This window comes from Apteryx mantelli, chromosome 5, assembly GCF_036417845.1.
Source record: "Apteryx mantelli isolate bAptMan1 chromosome 5, bAptMan1.hap1, whole genome shotgun sequence".
Taxonomy (NCBI): Eukaryota; Metazoa; Chordata; class Aves; order Apterygiformes; family Apterygidae; genus Apteryx; species Apteryx mantelli.
Genome location: NC_089982.1, coordinates 40173899 through 40196683, shown reverse-complemented (window position 1 = coordinate 40196683; position 22785 = coordinate 40173899). Strand labels below are relative to the sequence as shown.

At 35.0% G+C, this 22785-nt stretch overlaps 1 protein-coding gene across 8 annotated transcripts in view; it reads right to left on the bottom strand.

Moving 5' to 3' along the window:
* The window catches only part of GRIA2 (glutamate ionotropic receptor AMPA type subunit 2), a 96000-nt gene that overhangs the window by 5636 nt on the left and 67579 nt on the right, over positions 1–22785 (bottom strand). For all 8 annotated transcript variants that reach the window (XM_067297853.1, XM_067297848.1, XM_067297850.1 and 5 more), the window contains exons 7-12: positions 21595–21762; positions 21209–21313; positions 20384–20494; positions 19018–19224; positions 18142–18512; positions 13919–14117 (exon numbers count right to left, since the gene is read on the bottom strand). In XM_067297853.1, the coding sequence (XP_067153954.1) occupies positions 13919–14117; positions 18142–18512; positions 19018–19224; positions 20384–20494; positions 21209–21313; positions 21595–21762 (1161 nt within the window). The remainder of the gene's footprint in view (positions 1–13918; positions 14118–18141; positions 18513–19017; positions 19225–20383; positions 20495–21208; positions 21314–21594; positions 21763–22785) is intronic.

The following is a 22785-nucleotide window of genomic DNA, read 5'->3' as shown; positions in this document are numbered from 1 at the left end:
GTAAGTATACCAAATCTGTACTATAACAAAATGTAGAAGCAGCATTTCACTGGAGATATCTTGCAATATATACTTCAGAATTGCAATTCTACTTCAAATACAGTATCATTAATCACACCATTTTTTAAATAAATGAATCAAGTTCAAAGGTATCAATAATGTCTTCACTATCTCCCAAAATTTCACTGTTCTTGTAGTATATCATTACCATAAATGTGGATTTCCCCAGACATATCCTTATTTTTCTGTCCAGAAATGTTATCTGGGAAGATTTTGAGAACTCAGAAGTCTCCTACAGTCTCTATACATCTAGTAGTACTAAACGTTCTGCTAGTGCTAAGAGCCACTGAAAGGTTTCTAAACATCTAAATATTCCAACTATTACCAGAGTGTACACGTACAACAGCACAGCTGGCTTTTTTTAAAGTTTTCTGGCTGATCTGTTGATCTACACATACTCAACATATCCACTTACACAAAAGGGTTAGATGTACTCAGCATGACCAGAATGACTAAGGAAAATAATCTGCGCTGAATGCACAGTAGATTTCTCAGCCTCTTGGAACACCTGTCCTATTGTACATGCATCATCCTTGTTCCATCTAAAAAGATCCCAAATAAAAATAGGGGAATTCCAAATAGTGTTATACTGCACCATCTTTGAAAAGACAGTTAACAAAGTGACCATTCACTGTGTACTATCAGCTGTTAGTAAAATTTTAGTATTTCACTTTTCTCAGCCTACAATTTACTTGATACATGGACAGAAAGATACATGCCTCTAACGTATGTATTCCATACCTGAAAGAGACTTCCATCTGAAGATTCGAGTCAGTCAGGCCATTTAATGTAACTGGGTAGCTTTATATCATGGTATGTTCCCTCAGTCCTGCTGCTATTGCTCGCTTCCCTGAGAGGAGAGCTACCAGCAGGTAGCTTTGCAGGGGCTCCATTCCCTTCCTTAGCCCCACTCAAGCTTGGACAAAAAAAGTCTCCAGCCTCATATGAAGGAGTTCAATCTCCTCAGCAGCACCTGAATTGTCGTTCCCTAACCTTGCCCTCTAATTATATCTACCTGCTCCATCCCATTTACAGCACAGGTCAACACTCATTCGGCAGCACACCTCAAACTTGTTGCATGGGATTTACCCCTACAAGCTATGCAAGGAACATCTAGCTTCAGGCAGCAATATAAAAAATGAATAAGTATTCTTTATTCCAGGAACACTATTGTGCGATAACTGTCACAAACAGGTTCATAAACTGCCTTAACTGCCCTAACTTCATTGTTTATTTGCTTATTTATTAAAATGAACTTTTACAGGTTTTATATACATCAAGTTACAGAAGTCCAGCAAAGTCTATTTTGCTTTTGTCATTAAACTGCAATGAAATGCAGCTCCCCATTTCACACTGTCACTTTAGTGAAATCTGATCACAACAGGTAAGTGGGAAGATGAGAAAAGTCGCATCACAGACTGAGGGACTGGTGCTGGAAGGCTGAATGGGAAAAGGCTCAAAGAACAGACTTTTCAAATGGTCAAGTGTTAGGAAGGAACCACCCACTAGATGGCTCACAGATTCCTCACCGAGTAAACGAATGTAGGAATATCTGACCCAGCAACTATGGAAATAAAAATCTGTAATGAAAAACATCGCCAAAAAATAACACTCAGAATTAGTCATGACCACACAGATATCTGCTGGTATGAACACTGAAAAACATCATGCTGGAATTCATACAGCTTCTAGTCTTGATCCCTACCTAGTCCTTGATCTTGTCTCAACTCATAAAACATAACTTAAGCAATGAGCCACTATGCAAAAAGACTAGAAGTTTTTCATATTTTTTATTAAAATGTTTAATCTCCTTAGGAGTCATACTATCATTCTTCAAGACATTCGTGAATAGTCCTTGTTTCACTGAAGTCAGTGAAATCAACTATTGATTTCAATAAAAGGCATGATACACACCACGGATATCTGTGACTTCTAATGTTTTTGTTTATATTGCTACACAGAATACTACATAGTAGTATTTTCTGTCTTCATAAATGTGACATTTTACTTCTTTTACTTTTTTGTGTTTTTTCAGAAATTGCCTTTTATTTGAACAGGTAAAACTAAAAGATGTAGAAAACGGCAATGTTAAGAGACCTTCATCTAAATTCTTTGCAGAAACACAGATACATTCATACAGGCCAACACCACCCGATATATACAAATCTATACACTTGTATTAATTTAAATATATTTTGAAAAAGAAGCAGCATTACACTGTTATTTAAATTTGGCCAGTGCTATAGCTGACCATATGTTTTATTCCTATCTAAACGATCATCTTTATCTCCTTAGAATGACTTGGAAAAGCACGCACACTTAGCAGTAGTGGACTAAACCATATGGAAATAGAATTCTTGTGAATGCAGAGTGTCCTGTGTGCAAGCTGGGCTTTCACATCACTTCCATATGTACACTTTCTTTAATAGCACTAAAAACCTAAAAGGACAGTGATGCTCCATAAAAAAAATCTTTTTTACCATGTGATCCAAACAATATAACCATTGTAGATTACTATATTATTTGACTACAAGAACACAAGAATATGAAAATAATCTCCATTTTTCTTAATTAGTCGTTCATTGCATATCACAACATGACACTCCAGTATATATATGAAATGCTATAAGATAATCTTAGCTTTTGATATTATAAGCAACATCCATGTGACAGTACAAAATCCTACTACTTACAATGAACTCTTTTTCCCAGTATTTACTTCTTCTTACAAGAACTGATAAAAAAATGCCCCAGAATCCACAACAATTTCTGAATATCATGTCACCACTGGGCATCATGACTATGAAAATTACTACTCTAACAAAGTACACATCCTGCTTAAATGTAAAATATTGCCTTCATTAAGAAACTCATTAGGAAATTAAATTATATAGAGCTTTATCAAATTAACTAACTATATTTTGTGGGTCATCAGATAACTTTTCCATTTTGCCAAAGACCTATTGTTCTTAAAATGGGATGCTGTAATTAGTATGTTATTGACAGAAATAGCTCCTCAGACTACCAATACTCTACTAGACTATGATCTTATTCTGTGTGAAGCAGAACTTTAATTCTCAAATATGGTTTGTGTAATTATCTTGTTGACTTTCCTTACTGAAGAAAATGATAGGAACTGGTTTGTCACCAGTAAGTAAAACATATAACGAACGTATCCTACAAATATATACACTTAAAAAAAATCAATATATCAATCAATTGGATCAATATCAAAATGATATATCAGATATATTAATCAAATCAATATATTAGATATATCAATATATCAAAAAGAACCCCAAAGAAAAGGAAAAAACTAATTCTTCAGCCCTTTTTAATTAACTCAAGATTAAGTATTTTAAAATTCTAAATCTTATTTATATTGAGTGAATACTGAAAGTGAATATAAGTTCAAATAGATGGAAGGTCTTAATTTTGTAATATATTGATAATTTTACTCAGTATTATTGATCACTATTAACATCTTCCTGAATCATTGATTCTACAAAGTGATTCTGCCAACAGGCAGGAAAAATATCCCAAGAACTTATTTCTCAAAAGTCTACTTAAAATAATATTCTCCAAGAATCCAGATATGACAAGACACTATGAATGTGGAAGGCAAGAAGGACCACATGTCCTCATCATATTCTCCATGGGATTTAGAGCTAAGTGTTCAAGAATGTTTGTTTTACAAAGGGTTGTTAGTGTTAAAGTTTCAAGACCATTTTACCACTGTCAAAATAATTGTTGAAATGACTACTCTTATTTTTATTAAAGCAATTTCAATTTCAACAGTTCAAATTCCTCCATATCATTCAGCATTTGCATAAAATCTAAGCAAAGTATTTCAATCTCATTCCATGAAAAACTGACAATCCAAATCAGTCTGTTGCTTTTAAAGTGTTGGTCACAAGGAAAATCCACCATCCACCAATCAGTCCTACAGCTAGCTTTACTGAACTAAACCTACTGATTCAAGGACAGCTGTACTAGAGCCACGTTGTGATATCTATTACTATAGCTTTGTCACATCGCTGTAATACAAATGTAAATTTGTAAGTGGGATCTTGATTTGAAAGGGGCAGACCTGAAAATCCAGAGAAAATTGTTCATGGTATAAACTGAACTGAAGAAACAGCAAACAGCTGCAAATTTTCCAGCCTCATAACTGAAAAGGAGTGAGAGAAAAGGGAAGTACATCTGCTGTGTGGAAGGAAGAAAAGCAGGGAACAAAGACATACTAGGCATAGGACTATAATCTAAACGCGTATTTTACCTTTGTTTTTTATGCCAACGCTGTTGTTGAGATTAAGGTAAAGGCAAAATAAGTAACAGGAACAAGGGTACAAAAATCAAAATGATCAAACTGAGATGGATGCAAAACCAAATGAGCTTACTGCACTCCCTGGGGAAGGGAGATAAATTAAATCTTGAAATACAAAAGACCTTTCTCAAGAAATCACTGATTCAGTAGCAAACTGTGGATGCTACTATCAAAGTCTGGAATCATAAACATAGGAATTCCTTAAAAGGAATGAAAAAGTATTCAAAGCAATTATAGCGCTTTTGGTCTAAAGGGCAGCATGCACAGCTTCAGATCACATTTTACAGTTAAAACACTTTAAGACAGAAGTGACTAGAAAACATAAGAAACAAATTTGGCTTGATCAAAACACCCCAAGCCAGACAATGGGAAAGTATTTATTTGTTTTATATAAGAAGTGGAAGATTTTGAGCACTAGAGTGATAGAAATGAAATGAAAATTTCCAGTTCAATGGCAAGGTCCAGCGCTTAGGGACTAATAAGAATCTCTGCAATAAAATGGAAGCCCTTCAGTTGGATAAAAACAGAAGAGAAGAAAGACAAATCAATCACTATGATCAAGATGATTATCAGCAAATAGTATGATACACTTGGGAGAAAGTCAAATTCAAGTCTAGGTCACGTACAGCAAGCTATTTCCAGAAGATGTCTTCATACAAACCATTGCTGAGACCTCAGCTAGTGTACAATATATAATTCCATTCACTCACATTCAAAAACAATAAATGCAAACTGGGACACAGACAGAGAAGAGCTATGAGACAAAAATGGACCAAAAACCCTCACTTGCAAATCAAGACTAAATAGTTGACAGAAGTTTAGCCGGCAGAAATGAAAGCTGAGAAAAGATATGCTTGCTCTGTATTAATGTACCAGGAAGATAAACACTAAGAAGAAATAAAATCTACTTAATAATTATTGATGTACTATAACTAATGAGTATAAACTAGTTATAAATAAATTTAGAGTGAAAAAAGTACATTTCTAACCATCACAAGAGTGATATAATGCAATAACCTGCCCCTAGGAGTAGTGCACACAAAACACAATCATTTATACTTATTTCAGAGTATATCAGTTTATAAAAGAAATTATAAAACAGTGTAGAATTTTCAAACTATACTGCTGTAAATTCATTGTATCTAGCACAATAAATGTTACCTACTACTTAGTATACTTTGGTTAGGAGATCCAAGAAAACTTGGTGAAAACTTGAAAAAAGTTCAGGAAATAATTTGTTTCTTTCATCAGACACAATTTGCCCTTATGAACAGGGAAGAAGAATTCTGTTAGAAAGGAATATTTAGATTTTCATTTTTTAATAAATATTATGCAATTACTAATTTGAAAGTAAGCTTTATGAGTGATATATAAAACAAGGGTTCTGAGCCATTGGGCTCACTGGGCTGTATGCAAAAAATACAGTTACCCTGCACAACTATACATGCAATGTATAACAAAGATCACCATCCTTCCAGCACTGTTGTCATCTTTCTTGTGCCTCTAGCTTTTTGCTCTGGAACTCTTGCCTCCTGCTTATTCTGTTCAGTGAAAGCTAAAGAATATTTCCTTTTAGTGAAGCAATTCTGTTTGCTTTTACCTGGGCAAAGGATGTATTCCTAAAGGCCACTACAATAGTTAAAACAACAGACTGGTCTGTCCATGTCTTGCTGCTGGTTGAAACATGCACAGATATAAAAATATTTTAAAGAAAACCTAATGTAGAAAGGAAGAAAGTAAATTAGTTGTCCTATCAGTCTGAGCATGTAACTCTTACTTTTTTAGATGCCTTCTGACTTTACACACAGCAGTAGTTACAATTCAGTTTTTCAAGTGAAAAAAAAGGTAGAACCACTGAATTCATTTGTATATCAGTTTTGTACATATTTTTGGTGAACAGAGCTGGGAAAACAGCACAAAACATGACTGAAGCTTAAAATGAATTAGCTTTTGGTCTGTTTGTACCACTTTGGTATTCACTTTGAGTAAGCCTTCAAGCAATAGAAATCATGCAAATGTTCCAGTGAATGTTAAGCTTGCATACTTGCACAGCCATACTTTTCTTTCTTCCACTGTTGTAGCCCATGAAAGTAAGCAGGCCAATGTTAGATAAAAGATTAACACACATAGACAATGCTTGAAAATTAATTTCTGCAGTTTTAGGTGGGCAGTAGTCTGTCTTATTTCCTGGGTGAGTGACTGCCTTTTTGTAATGTTGATTATGTTTTTTTCTTTTTTTTCCTCTTCAAAGTTCAATCATGGATCTTGACTAATACAGATATAAACCACACTTACTGCAGCCGCTGAGAAATCACTGAAGGTAAAAATACTGTGTGACTGTTGATAATGTCAATACTACTTACAGGAGAGATGAAATTCTACTGCCCCATCATTTACTGCTCCATCAAGTAGCATCTGCTATCTGACAATTATAGAGATGATGTGCTTGTACAAGACCAACTGAAACAACCTCTGAATCTTTCAAGCTCTGCTTTACAGTCCTATTCACATTCTTACCATTACTGCAGAAGAATTCTTCCAGTAGTGATTTGAGAAAAATAGTGCACTTTTGGAGAAGCACAGCCACGCACAATTTCTTCAATTTTTTGCCCATCAGTTTGGGTTGTAAACCCAGCAGAAAATGTAACAACACTGTACTACATATCTGTATTTAGGCTTTCAGTTGCACTAAGAAGTCTAGAAGCACTATCCATAAGTCAGAGGCACTAGCAGGTATCAGAAGTGGCAAGTATTCCAACTCAGTGGAACAGAATTCGGAAGATTTGGATCATACTTGCAGTTCTGCTAGCTGGGCATAGTAGAGACTTCGTCTGAGATCTCCTGAGGAAAACTACTGCACGTGGTCCGGTACTTACAAATATAAACAAATACAAAATATATCAAGGACATAACTGATCTGCCACTGAAGAAAAATTGTGCATCCATAACATTATTACTGTGAAGTTATATTCTGCTGATTTTTACTGCTCAACAAAGCTCTGTCATTACCTTGTTCTTTTTTTTCTTTCTAAAATACTGCTAATAGCATTATTTCTGCATTGATATTTTCTATACAGGACATGCCAAGCTTCTACTTCTTTCTTGAAACAGCAGCAAGAATAGTAGATCATGATTCCTTTTCCCCCTTTTTTTCAGTGACATCTCTTGATGCAGTACCAGCTGATGCTCTGTTCACTGCTGGTAGGAATATGTCCTACTAGTGTGCATTTATTTCCTATGAAGGTAGTTAGTACGTACCTCAAACAGCGTAAAATGCTAAGACAACATGTCTTTTGTCATGTATGCCAGGGCTATTGTCTCTAAGTCAAATGATATGGACTAGCTTGTACTAAAACTCCCATACTGTCTGTAGGGTTTGGTGAGACACTATATTTCCTCCACTTGGGTTTTTCTAACCTATACCTGGATTACTTTATTCACCCCATACTGCAGCCACAATATGAACTAACGTGTATCTAATGCAAGCGACTAAAAGACTAAAATCCTGAAACAAAACAAAGAACAAGCTAATTTGACATCACTGACATGCCCAGGATAATGTAACATCTCATCAAGTCTATGTCATTTAAGCATTCATAGAAGCTAAAGATTTGGACCCACCTCTTTCAATAAACACTACATACACATATTCAGCTATTCACAGTAGGATTTTTCAGTTAACTGTAGCTATCGAGCTCATTGCCTAGAATTCCTTTACAGGAGATGGTGAGAAACAAATATATCCTAAGGATCCTATCTAAAAATCAGCAGGTAACCCTTTACTCTTTAGAAATGCCTTCTTCATACAGAAGGCTAGACACCTAACTAGCACAGTCTAGAAGCCTAACTTTTAAAAAGTCAAAGCTAGATGAGGTCAGTCTTACTCTCTATGTTAGTAAGAGTCACGATGGTGGAATATGGAAGAACAATCACTGAAATGCCCTTGGTATATTTCAAAGGAGATAGAATATTGTCTGGATTCATCTAGTATCAAATACTTCTCTAACAAATCACTGATGATTCATTTGGAAATATAAAAGCTTGCCAATGAAACTCTAAAAATTAGAACAACAACTACATTCAGAGGTATTGTAATTACTCTGTGGAGATTCCAGGAGGAAAAACAAAAGTTGAAGAAAAAGATGCTGAATATCTCCAAGTAAATTGTTGACTGAATAATTCATTCAGCTCTAGCAATGACAGATCCATGTTTTTGTTACTGCAATGCTCTGGATAAACTTGTCTCCACATAAAGTGTCCCATGATTAAAGCTGTGAACTAATTTATACTTACGTCATACTTCATCTATGAGATGGATAGGAAGGTATCATTTGCAAAGGGATGTCTGTGTATTTAACTGGAACTGTGGGCAAATGTAAGCTCAGTAATAAGCAAAGCAAGCCAGGTTTTGTAAGAAGTAAATTTAGAAACTAGATTAAGAATGTGATTACCATTTCAGTCTCAATCTACATGAGATGAGTCTGATCAAACTAGGACTCAAGCAAACTTTGAGTCTAATCACAGGTAAAAAATACCTTTCGATAAAATCTTTGAAGTCAGAAATTATTTCTTCTTTTGCTTTAGCAGTCGCTGAATTTCACCTTAGATACCTGATAACAGGTAGCAAAGGCTACTTTAAGCCAATCACAACTCTTCCTCTCTCATTTTGGGCATGCTCCACTACTTGCTTATTTGACCCACCTACTATCAGGCATATATATTCCCACTGTCTTAACTGCTTACGAAACTGAGCTGAGGTTCTGCCCAATATGTTATTACACAATTTTTATCCTTCTCTAAAACTTGGCTCCTAACATGGAAAACAACCAAATAACAGCACAGTTTCTTTCAATACTGCTTCTCATCTGTGGATACTGGATTCTGTCCAATCTCCTCCACTGAAAATTGAAAATCTCTGAAGAGAGTCACAGTGAATTAAAATGAACAGGCTCTTGTGTCATCAGCTGCTCTGTGTTTTAACCTCCTTAAATTTAAACTCATGTTTATACTTGCACACAGTTGAATCTGCAAGTATACATCATAATTTTGGGCAAACAAAAACCAAGCAAAGCAAAACTTGTACCCTTCAGATAGCTGGGCATGCAATTTTAAAATATTTAGCTCTCCTTTCAGTATCTAATGGTATTTAACTTGTTCTTGTTTAAAAACTACTTAAGCAAGTGCTTAACTTGCATTGAAAATACTATAAAATGTAAAGGTATCAATGCTTAAGTGCTCTTCTACTTTAGAAATTTCATCACCATGTTCTAAATGAGAGGTTCTTCAGGCGAAGAATTTACATTTTCTTTTCTGTGTCAATTAAAACTATTTTCCTCATCAGCTGTTGGTTATTTTCTTTGCCAGAGGTTATTACTAGAGGTCACAGCATGATGGGCAGTGTAATGTTTGAAGCAAAGTCAGTGAGGTCAGTTTAAACAGCGTAAGAAGGTATTTTGAATTAACCTGGTTGACTTTGCCTGGAGCGGCCTAGGAAACGCACTTCCCTGCACCTGCAGAGTTGTGAGGGCAGTATCCTCTGTTTCATGGATGGTAATAAGTGGCAGAAGAGAAGAGGATACAATGCCTTTAACAAGAACAGCTAGATCTGTCCACAGCCTAATTTAAACATGTGCATCATTCCCAGACAGGCAAGGACTTAATTACTTACATTTTTCATATTCCAAAACTCTATTTTACCAAAATCTGTGAAGCAGAGAAAAAAATATATAGAAAATGTCCATTTGCAAATATTTCAGAAAATTTTAAAAACTAGATCTCCTACCTGCAGTTTTAGAATATTAAAATTCCATACTGATGAAGTGGAAAAATTTTTTACAGTAACTCTGGCATTCACAATACTGGTAAAGCAAAAGTTAAAAGTTCACAGTCTAAGTATAGAAAGCTCAGAAAATAGGAAGCTCAGAAAAATGTAGACTAAAAGTTCTCAAAACTATACAAACATACTCCTTCCAAAACTATATCAGAACACCTCAAAAGTAAAAATTAAAAAAAAACCAAACCACAAAACAAAAAAACCCCACATATCCAAAGCACTCATGTATTTCATTGGGACTCCAGTATATCAGAGATGTCCTGATGTGGAAAAAAACCATGGCTTCATGTTCACATAAAGTAACCACTATGCCAGTCTATAATGATTGCAAATTCTCAACTTCTTCAAGATAGAAATCGGTCCTTTCAAGCTAGAAATCAGTCTTGGTTGGGTTTGGGGGGATTCTTTTTGTTTGTTTTTTAGCTTGTTCCCTAAAATGCCTATGGCACTTTAGGTTGCAATAAAAATTATATTTTCTAAACACCAATCCCTAGTGAGGAAAGCATTACAGCCTCTTGCTATATACACTGACACTGTCTCTCTTCTCACTAATAATAGTGCTGGCTGGATATCACCTCTTCACCTCTATTCTAGAGAGTTGGCTATAATATCAATCTCCTTTCTCTCTGTCCTTCTATTAATATCACCACATGCATCTTCTAGTTGCCAACCAATCAGTACTACTGGCAGAAAAAGAATGAGAGAATGGCTGGATCACACCAGGTATCAACTGAACAACTGATGCCTATTTAATCTTTTCTCATGCTATTCTCAAAGAATCAGAAATGGTTTCTCCTGCTCTCACAGACTGAAAAGCAGATCAAATAGTTGAGGACACAGAAACTTCAGTTCTTCCCAAATAGAAAGAACCTAGAAGATTAATCTTCCTCATCTTGGCTCTGTCTTCCCCCTCCCTCCCACATCCACCTTGACTAAACAGTTCAGTTTTCCGGCATTTGCTAAACTTCTTCCAAACTTCTCAAGTTCTGAAGGTGCTATCTACTTTAGTGTTAGTATTACATACTGCACAGACAAATCCAGTGCCCCTCCTTAGGCATCTACCCAACGGAAGCATGTCATTTTCACTTGTGTGAAGTTTTATCACAGAAGATGTTTTAGTAGAAAGGTAAATTCAGTTTAGTGTTCTCATCCCCAGCATACAATGATTCCTACTTCTGTGCTTCTTCAGGAATTAGGACTCTACTAGCAAAGATCTAGGTACAGCACACATTACATCAGTAGAAAAACAAACCTGAAAATAATGCCACCTCCTGAGGAGAAAACAGACTATATCATGAAAGAAACAAATGTTTTTTTAATTCATGACAGTAACAGAGAATAAGCCAGTCCATTGAACTTGCTGCTAGAAAAATACACAACTTATTTCCAGCTGTACAGACAAAGAATTTAAGAGTCCTGATTTCAGGTCATATAAAAGATGATACAGCCAATCCAGTTCAGTCACAACTCTGGGTAAGTTCTAGTCTCCTCAGTGCTAGATAGTGTTTTCACATTGACTTCAACAGAAGGAGTTTCACCCCTGAAACTTGAGTTTCAAGTCTCTTAGAAAAAAATTCTGTCAGCTCTATTTATTGAAAAATAATTTATTGAAAAAGTTTAAATTATTTTTGACAAATTCTAGGTATAATCATCACGCTAAGAAATTGCATTCCACATGGTGAACCAATCTATTTGTGATAGAAATTGATGAGAAGAAATTTCCAGAGTAGATCATTATAGTCTTGTTTGTGCAGAGCCAAAGTTAACTTAACAAAAAGTAAAGAATATACCCTCAAAAAGCCTTCACCTATTTTACACAAAAATTATATAAAACAGCAGTTATTATGCTCAGACAGTCACCAGAAATGCTAAAACGCTAAAATTGGAAAGATGTATATAGATTTAAATCTGAATTTAGTAGCCTAATCATTGCTACTTGGGAAGAGTCAACTATTTTCACGAATTTTGCAAAACAAATCTGCTGAAGATACTTACTACCACTTAGTAAAGATCTTACTCTTCCTTAGTACTATACTATTACTCAGTTCTTTTCTACCAGCTGCTTCCATTTTGACTTTAGTTGGAATATTTATTCTTCTAGTGTGGAATATTTATTCTTCTTCACAGTCCTCTACTGCTTCAAAGTCTATTCTTTCCCCATGTATTGACAAGAGAAAGATAATTAATTTCCAAAAAGCTACATATAATCAGTGGCTGAAGAGAACACAAAACACAACCTTCTAATTCTTACAAGTAACCAATGAAGATATCTCAACCAACATCAGTAAATCTGATTTTAGAAGCATAAGAAATACATACCAATGCATGCACATACAAATGGCTTTTGTTTTACAATAAAGCTTGACAACGTCAAGGAAAAAACTGTTCAAAAGACCTGCTAGTTCACATTTGATTCCCAGTGTAGCCATGATCTAAAAAGTTTATACTAACAAAGAGAGAAACACATGCTTGTAGGCTACTAAACACTTTAAACTAGGATTCCTGTTAGAAGGCTGGGAACAGTATTAGCACAAACCTGATCTCATTTTTACTAGTTCACACACCTGCAGCTAATTTTGCTTTACATCAGTAGAAATACAATCAACATCAGGCCTTATTACCAGACCTATCATTAAAATCACTAATGAATGCTTTTCTACCAAGTAGAACCAAGTACGGTTCCCATTTAGCAAGTTAGCAATTAAATATGTATCACAGAATCCAATGAAAACAATGATCTAGTAGTTACTGCTGCAACTACATACTACAAAAAAATATTTTTTGGAACTTATTTCACTTTCAGGAAAGGCCATATTTGAAATGTAAAGATAATTTTCAACTGGTTACAAATATATTTTGTTTAAATCTAAGACTTATCATTCATTAAAAAACATGAAAACAGCATTTTTTTCATATTTGTAGCACTTTAGATCCACTTCCATCTTACATGGATAGACACACAGAGCACACAGATGCTACAAAACAGTCATACTGTTTTTCCCAATAGCATTAGTATCTCACTTATTTGCTCTGATGGATTTTATCATGTTAGCTGGTATCTCAAGGGCAGCTGGAGAACTGTTCCTGGAGGTCTCATACATTTTTAAAAACAAAATACATTGAGATAGAAGATAAGGAGCTCTGACAGGCTTCCAAAGCATTACTGTAATGCAAATTCAAATAACTGTTTTCAAAAGCAGGCATGGATTTACCACAGGAGCCAAGGGGGTTGTATCTCATTCCCCATCTGCAAGCTTTAAAAATCATGTGGAATACTTACTAAAGCATGACTGTGCACCTTTCCATGTCCCTATTCATGGAATAACTATCTAAAGCACAGTACATCTATAAAATGGCCTTGTTTAAAATTGTTAGCTACTGTCCTACAGCCTGGGTGAATGATGCCCGTTCCCTTCTATGATCATATCTTGCTTTTTTCTTCACAGTAGAATATTTTTAGGTAGTTCCTTGTAACCACTTTTGCTTTGCATTATTTATAACATGGTCCTTACATTCATATATAGATAATAAAATTTAATCACAATGAATAAATAAAAACACTTATAGTTGCGAGTTAGTAAGGCTGCACAGAGCACATTTTTATGGCAACCTTTTTAAAACAGCCTAAGAAGAAAATATTTACATGAGTGAAGACCTATTTAAAGCAAAACAGAAATCTAGAAAGTAGAAATTCTTACCCTAAAAAACTCTTTAGTGGAGCCAGAATCTAACGTCCCGTAAGCAATTTCTGTCTGCTTGGAAAGATCCTCTGCACTTTCAATGGGAGACACCATCCTCTCAACCGTCAGGAAGGCAGCTAAGTTAGCCGTGTAGGATGAGATTATGATCAGGGTAAAGAACCACCACACACCTCCAACAATGCGCCCAGACAGGGATCTAATAACAAGTATGAAATGGATTTGTAAAGCGAAATGAAAGTCCTAAAAAGGAACACACATTATCAGTTTTATGCAAATGATGCATTATACTAGAGGGAAGTATTTCAGGTTATCTTGTAGTGCAGCTCTGCATACTAATCAGATGGAAAATCAATGTATTCTACAGTTGTGCAGGATAAGAAAGTAAACTCCACTACAGCTCCTGGATTTTGCTGAAATCAGAACTCCAAAGTTTACTTTAGGGAGAATTTAAATGCTCCAGTTCTTCAAAGTTCTGAACACCCTGAAATGAAAGTGCTCCCATTGTAGTGTGCTATATTAACACATAGGCCTGTCACATCCTTCCACATGAATTTGTGTTACAATATAAAGAGAACCAAACAAAATCAGTGAAACACTCCTTTCAGATAAAGCAGTATGCACTTAAAAATTAAGCATCTTTAGCTTGCTTGTTTTCCTAAGACATTCAGACAAAGACTGATTTCCACAAAATAATGTTTTACACTGCTGTGGACATTCTATACTGAAGAATAAACAGCATTATCTGCAATAAAAATTGACCCAGGGAATATACATAAACTAAAAAAATGCACACAATTTTTGGAAGATACAAGCACTTAAACTCACGACTAGACATGAAACAATCAAACTGGTAATACAGAAATATGGTGGAGAAAGTATATTTTTAAATAATAATCTGATGCTTTAACTGCAGCAGGTGGGCTGTTACGGATCTTTGTTTAGCATCTCCTGCTCAAGAAGAGAGAAAAAAAGAGAACTCAAGAAAATATATAAAACAGTATAGAGCACACAACCAGAGAAATTCAATAATTTTCGATACTGAAAAAGTAATAGAAAAAGATTATTGATACTGCCATCATTGTCAGACTTGTCCTTCTTTAATGTTCCTTTAAATTTTGTAATTACTTACTACTTTGCTTCCAAACAGGACATTATAGGAAGGAGTACATAATCTTTGGAGATGTGCTTAATTCTTTGGCAGAAGTCTGCATGTAGTTGAAAGTCTAGCACTAAGGAATTGCAGCAGCTTAAGTATATCCTGGTGTGTCTCTTCTATCTATCAAGTAAACAAATTACAAATCACTCACCCAGCCCAATTCGCACTATTGTGAATGAGATTTCAAACTAGTTTTGATGAGATATATATAGATAGATATGTATCACTATATCTATGTATTTTTAAAAGTATTCTTGAATTTTAAACAATTAAGATAATTATGTAAAGCTGTTGTATTAAACTGGGAACAAAAATAAATGGAACCAATTCTGGACAGATCATTTTTGCTGATTGTTATTGTGAAAAATCTCCATGGTATTCGAGATATGAAAAGACCTATTCCATGCCACAACAAACTCACTAAATCACTCTACTATGTAAAAATCAGTCAGATTTGGTCCAGATTGTTATTAAAAAGGACCATAGACAAGAACTTATTTCCAGTTCTTTCTAGATTGAAATATATTCTGCAAACATGTTTTTGGTCACCTTTGAAAGAATATATACTTACTTTGGCATGAAGGTCACCTGAGTACACAATAAGTACATTCTACTACTAAAAGATTGAATTATATAATAAACATATTTGCAAGGTAAAATCTCTGACAATGTGTATCAATTCAATAATATCAGTGCTGATTTTATGATATTTTATATTGTATTGACAACATCCACTACAAATGACAATTCATAATCTGCAAAAGCATATGATCTGTCAGCAAGCAAAATTGGTACTGACTTTGTAAAAAGGGAATAAGCTCGGTACCAACCGAGACATTATGCTCCTGCATGACATCTTACAAGCAAAATCTTTTTGGGTGCAATTCATGTTCAGAATTTTTCCATAAGGTCTGTCCCAGTTAAATAAATCATTTTTTTTTTTACATACATTTTGAAAAATTTCTGAAGATGGATAATAATTATTATATGCCAATAAAAACCTACATCTGTACAAGCACCTCATACATCAGATCATTAAATACTAAAATAACCCTTTGTGTGCACAAATACCTAAATTTGTGCAACACCCTTTATACTTATGAAGGTAGTATATGACAGTACTTAGAGTACATTCACATCTCAAAAAATACCATGGGAATTTTGCTATATTTTGCCTCCTTTTGCTATCACTTTCAATGTCACCCATCATGGCATCACTGGGATGGTTATGCAGACTGCTTTCCAGACAGTCTAATCTTACTCAGAGCCACTTCCATTTCAGAGTCAGGAAGCCCTAGGAGCTTGTTTACTCTAGAATTCTTAGTTGTTCCCACTTTTGTAATAGAAATGGTAGTAGTAATAGTGTGAAATATAATTTCACAAATGTATTTTGCTAATATCTGAAGAGATTCCTTTTCACATTTACCCTAATTCATTTGCAGGGAGTTAAAATATCATGGTATAAGTTTGGTATAAGAACAAAAATAACTGTTTTCAGCCTTTTACATTTTTGTAATAAAAAGAGATAACACACAACTACTTTCCTCAGAAGTATGGTTGGAATGAAGAAAAGTGCTGTTAAACACTTCACTGACACTGAGTCTTCTGCTTTAATCTCCAGAATAATTTGCGTTTCAGGCACCATCTATGATGGCAATTTACTATCATTACTCTTATACCACCTTTCAAATATTACCAAAAGAGCACACAACAAGTGTCATGCTTTAATAGCCAGCAAAATGAAAAAAATGTACATGATCATTATTCTACTATGGGCTTGATTCAATAAAAATAATTTTGTAGCTAAAAGGGGACTTTGCTGACAAGTAAACTTTTGAAGTGTGTAATCAATACAAAAAAAACCAAAGGACATTAACACAGCTTCTCATTACCTGAAACAATTTGATCTCTCCTCATTGTCTCATTCCTCATATACACGTGCCAAAATCTATCACATCTTTCATCATAAAGGCAGCTATATTTTACTGTGTAAGTTCCATGGAAACATACAAGTTCTCACAGAACAAATGCTCTGCTATTTCCATAGCAGAACAACTTGAAAACCTACTCTTGTCTTTTGGGTTACAAGATGCAGATATAAGAAATGCTCCCTTCATGTGATTTATTCGTGCATTCTGCAGGATAACCACTATACTCACTACAAATTGACCTGCTCCCTATCTTACTTTGAGATGTTTAGAAAAAAGTGAACTTACTTAGTACAATCAGGAAGTTCTTCTGATTTGATTTTCTTAGACCCAATTGCCCTATTTCAGTTGTTACTATAGTTCCTTCAAACAGTGAGTAGCTACCTACCTACTTACTTACCACTTTGCTGAATCGAGGCTATAACTACTTGCACACAAGGGAAATAGAATATTTAATGAGCTGCAAAGGAATTAACTAAAGTGCTTTACAGTTGTCCCTAATAAAGTAGGTGAAAATCCCTCAAGGAATGATGCATGAATAAATTGGACCTTCAAATTCATTTTAGCAATTTACTCTGTGACTTTTATAAAACTAGGCCATAGAAAAACAGCAGTGTTTTGCAAATATTCACAAGAAATTAGAGCCATCACATTATTTTTATCTCAGTTCAAGGCTCTCCTGTAGAAAGAGTGGGTTAATAACTGGATGTTATTGTATGTAGTGAGTTTTGAAGAGAATATGCTATTTGTGTAGTTCATGAGCAGTGTGTTACCCTTTTTTCCCATTACAGTTGTTGTGAAATAGATGCACTGTCAACTGTAAAATGGGAATATGCAGCAAAAACACGGTACCCCTCCAAGAAGGCATAGAATGACTGGAACCTTGTGCATTTTACAGTCTCCACATGGTGTATATAGGTTCACTTGGCAAATGTATGATCGACATTAAGACAGTATCAATCGAATACATCATTACCCTATGTCAGTGACAACTGTTTTTATTGCAAGGACTTCTGTGATTTTGGGGAGAAAAAAACCCATAGCAACTCATTTCGTCCTGAAAGTGAAAATATATGCACCATGAATCTCCGGCTGAGACTAAAAATGCACAAAGTTGAAATGGGCGAGTAACCAACCTTGGCGAAATATCGCATCCTTGCTGCATAAAGGCACCCAGGGAAAACCAGAGACTATTAAATATCCCAAATTCATTAGTTGATTCGTTAGTTTGCGTTTCTCTTCCATCTTCAAATTCCTCAGTGTGCCACTCGTATGGGCTAAATCTGCTGACCAGGAATAAAACTACACTGACCCCAATGTAGGCAAAAACAATGCACATCCAGATTTCATATGCTAAGGGATCAAGAAACGAAAACACTCCTGGCTTGGACTTCTGAGGCTTCTTGATCATTATTGATATCCCCAGGCTCATAAAGGGCTTCGAGAAGTCAATCACCTCTTCTCTCACCAATGTTATTGTTAATGGAGCAATTGCAATATCGGCTTTCTGTAAAGGAAAAAAAGCAAAGTAATAATAACTGAAACAATAATTACAGCAAAGAATGGTTTCACTCCTATTGCATTTCACAAATAAAAAATAGGACAGCAGAGATGCTGGCAATCATTTCACTGAGAACGTACTATGGAGAATTTGAGAAATTCTTAGTTGAAATTCTTTTTTCTGAAATACATATAACCATATGGTTAGCTTATTCCAAGCTTCCCTTTTTGCACATGCTGTTTTCAAAGTATATGATATTTAAAAGTGTTAGTAAAGCATATTGCCTTTCATCTGGACAGACAGATGAAATATGGACTCTTCCCTCCCAGCTTAGTTTGCATTTAAAATGTAATTCCAAGCTTTCTTTTAGTATTTCTTCATACTAAGACAAGTTATTAATCCTCTACAAAGAAATTACATCAGTTTCCTTTACTCTAGGGAGAAAACTAGAGCAAATCCCACTACTTCCATCAGTCATCTTTAATGGCTTTATCATAAAAAATGCTCTTACCCCATAAACAAGTTCTCCAACCATCCCATTCCAGATTTTCGTGTCCGCATCCCTGGCCCCATACTTGCCATCCCCAACAATTGTGAGCTTATATTTGAATCCACAGTGTTTAGCAATTTCTGTAGCTAAGTCCACACAATAGCCCTCATATCGATCATTTCCTTCAAGCATTTCATGATTTTTCTTCATCATGACGTAAGGGGACTCCTGCACAGAAAGAACTTGCCTTAGATACTTGGTAAAGAGACAGATGCATCAGTTGTGTACTTCATAGGTGAGTGTATTACCTTTTATACATAAGAAAAAGAGAAAATATAACATCTGAAACATACATTCTATAGTTTATTATATATGTCAGCTGTTAATTATTAATGTGACATATGCTGTAACACATTTAAAAACTACATTTGCCACAGTCATGAACAAATATCAATACTTACAGGTATAATGATTGCCAGGAGTATGTTAATAATGACCATGAATGTTAACAGGGCTTATGCATTCAGAGAAGAGAGAATAAGCTCCAAAATCTGTTTCTTTCTCTCTTACAGTTTGGATGGAAGAAGGCAAAGGTATTTAGTTCCTCTGTTGTTGTCTTAATACAAGAAAATTCTTTCCTATTCCAAAACCACATCCCTCCCTGCAAAGACACTTCAGACTCTCCAGGCTATATCTTTATTGAATTACTACACAGAAAAAAAAAAAAGATAAGATATCTATAACTATGCAGTAAAGTTCTATCAGCAGCAAAACTAGCAATAAGTCATAAGTCATATCAAAGGAATATATCTTCTCTTTGCTCAGTTGTTACCCAACTATCCCTGCAGCCAGTGAAATTTCTATGCTGGATTGTGACCTATGCAAAGTGATGAAAAAGCCATGTAAATAAAAAAAAAATGCTGCTTTACAACAGTACATGACATTATTCTCTAAATTACTAGAATATAATTTTTAATGTTTTATTTTACACTTTTGGAGAGAAGTTCACTGTAGCTCCAATTCTGAAGTGTAGAACCAGTCTTTTTCCTGTTTGGCAAAATCCATTCTCTAATAAGCACAACTGGTTAAAAAGTAATGCTGTGGTTCTGCCATTCAGACAGTGTTCTTCTTTGAAAGCAGGTACTTTCTTGCCTAAAACATTTAACTTTCTAGGATGCTCATTTCCCAGTCAGTGACCACTTGTTTTCTACAGAACAGAACCGCATACTGAATCACATATATTTCCTTAATTTCCAGAAATTTTATTCACGTACCGTAATTAGTAATGCGTCACTACCTCAAACAATAAAAAGACAGCGTATTTAAACTAATACAGTGAGGAGAAACATATCATTGTTGTCTTCTGACAAAATATGAGGTTAATTACCAAAATAGTGGTGACAATAATAGTCTTATTCTCTAGTCCTGAAGATTCATTTCCAAGAGGGCCATCAAGAGGATTCACAACCATTTTGTCCACTTCGCTCCAATATCCAATCTAAAAAGAGTTTATAGGATGCACAGATACTGGTGAACATGAACTTTCATAGAAAAGGTAAAGCATATTGTTATTATGCCCTCAATATATACTCACAGAAAACTATTTCAGCTACGGATTTACCGGTCTAAATACCTATATATCACATAATTAAAAAGACTGAGCAAAGAGTAATAACACTGAAATAATAACATCTGTTGCTGTTATTTTGCCTAATACAGGTGTACCATTTTCATTCACATATTAACAGATTTTTCATACGAACATCACACACGGCAGAATTAAAAGGGTTATGAAATACTCCAGATTAGGAACACATGAGAAACTGGCTTTTCCTGAAAGGTTTGGGATTAGAGCAGAAAGATAATCATATTTAGAAAACCACCGGCAAAAAGCTGTATTCTGCATTTGTCATTCAGAAGGATATTGTTAACTTTTCCCCAATTACTGTCTCACATTTAGCAATTCAGATTAGAAAACAAAAAGTTTATTCCACAAAACTGAACGGAAAAGTACTTACCAGAAATAAAATCCCGTATTTATTAGAAACAAATAGCACATATTTTTACTTTGTTCAGCAAAACCATCGTAAAATACACCTATGAATAGTTACTATCACAACTCACTGTTTAATTATCTGTAGTGTTTCATTACCTACCTTAACACGTTGCTTAGCACAGTAAAACCTTTAAAAAGAGTTAGAATTTGAATTACCTTCCGAGGACCAGTACTTTTGAGCTCCATGACGTTTATTGTAAAATTGATTCTCTTTCCATTCTGATCAAACTTTATATTCCCTGTCAGACCTTCCACCTGAACCTATACAGATGAAGATGAAAGCAGTAACAGAATCAATTTTGTTCCTTTTTACAAAAGGTATTTTGTATTTCCATAACTGAATATTAATTTGTCAAAAACATTCAGTTTAGACTCTTTTCCATACCAAACAGTTTATCTCTGTAAAGAGATATGTTTCTGAGGAGTTAACTTCCACATTAATTGCAGTGAGATCCAAGTTAGGAGACTGGAAGGTCCTTTTCAAGCATTTACAGAGCATTTCACACATGCACTCATCCCAACATTCATTCTAGGGAGGCTACCTGTTTCAATGCCCTTTCTATTTCTACACCATGACCCCAGGGCACAGCTGGATTTGCAAGACAATCTCCAGCATTTCCTCTTCTGGAGATCTCAATCCTCTGTTTACGCAAATTACGGAAAGCTTCTGTCATCACTTGAACAGCATCATAGGTGAGAGCTGATGTATACTGAAAAGGAATAAAAAGATTTCAGTAAAAAAAATAGTTACAGCTTCACTACTCCATTACTACCTTATTAATCCATTAAAGACAGAAATGTATTAAAAATAAAGAGGACATTAAAACATTCCTTAAATCAGACCAATTTGTCTTTTGTTTCGACAACACTACCCTCTCAGGGGAGTTCAAGCAAATTAACAAAGAGCGTTCTGCATCAGGAGAGCAGAGGACAGTGCTAAACTAAAACTGAAGTCTAAACTAAAAATTTATAGCTGTTTTCACAGTGTGAATTCCCTTCCCTTCTCACTACAACTGTGTAACGCTTCTGTGTGCATATGGCTGGAATTCCATGGAGGTGAAAGTGGGCAAAGAAATCCTGTTTAACTTGAGTTAACATCTATGAATAAGAAAGTGTTCTTTTGATTACACTCTTCATGGAAGTGCAGCTATATACAGATCAAAACCCATACTACTTCTCTGGATACCCACATCTCCTCACCCATATATACGCACACAAACAAACAATACATATTTATATATATATGCTCAACTTTTACCCAATAAATATAAAAGTTCCATGGTTTTCAAGTACACAATATCTTAATGACACCCTGCAAAAGTACATTTGGGGCTGAGAAGTGCAGAGGAAGGAGTTGTGCCCCAAAAGGATAATATAGACTGAGGCAGGGGAAGCTTCCCATGCTTCTAATCTGACACAGCCTAAGGAGCTTTAAACTTTACAACCTTTGAGACACTGAGGAAGAATCCAGCAATCACATGCATCCAAAGCTGGGGCTAAACAGTCACAAGCAGTTATCTTCAATGACTGAAAAATTTTCCATCTTAACTAACTGAACAAAAACCACATGTGCATGTACACAGAGGACTTTGTTGGAGGGGCTTTATGAGCCTGGAACATTGCAATTATGCTAAATTTAAAGGCCACTTTTGGAAATATGAGCCAGAATATAACTACTTACAGCCTTATGAATGAATGCAATGATCCCTATGAAGGCTATTAGATGCTGAAAA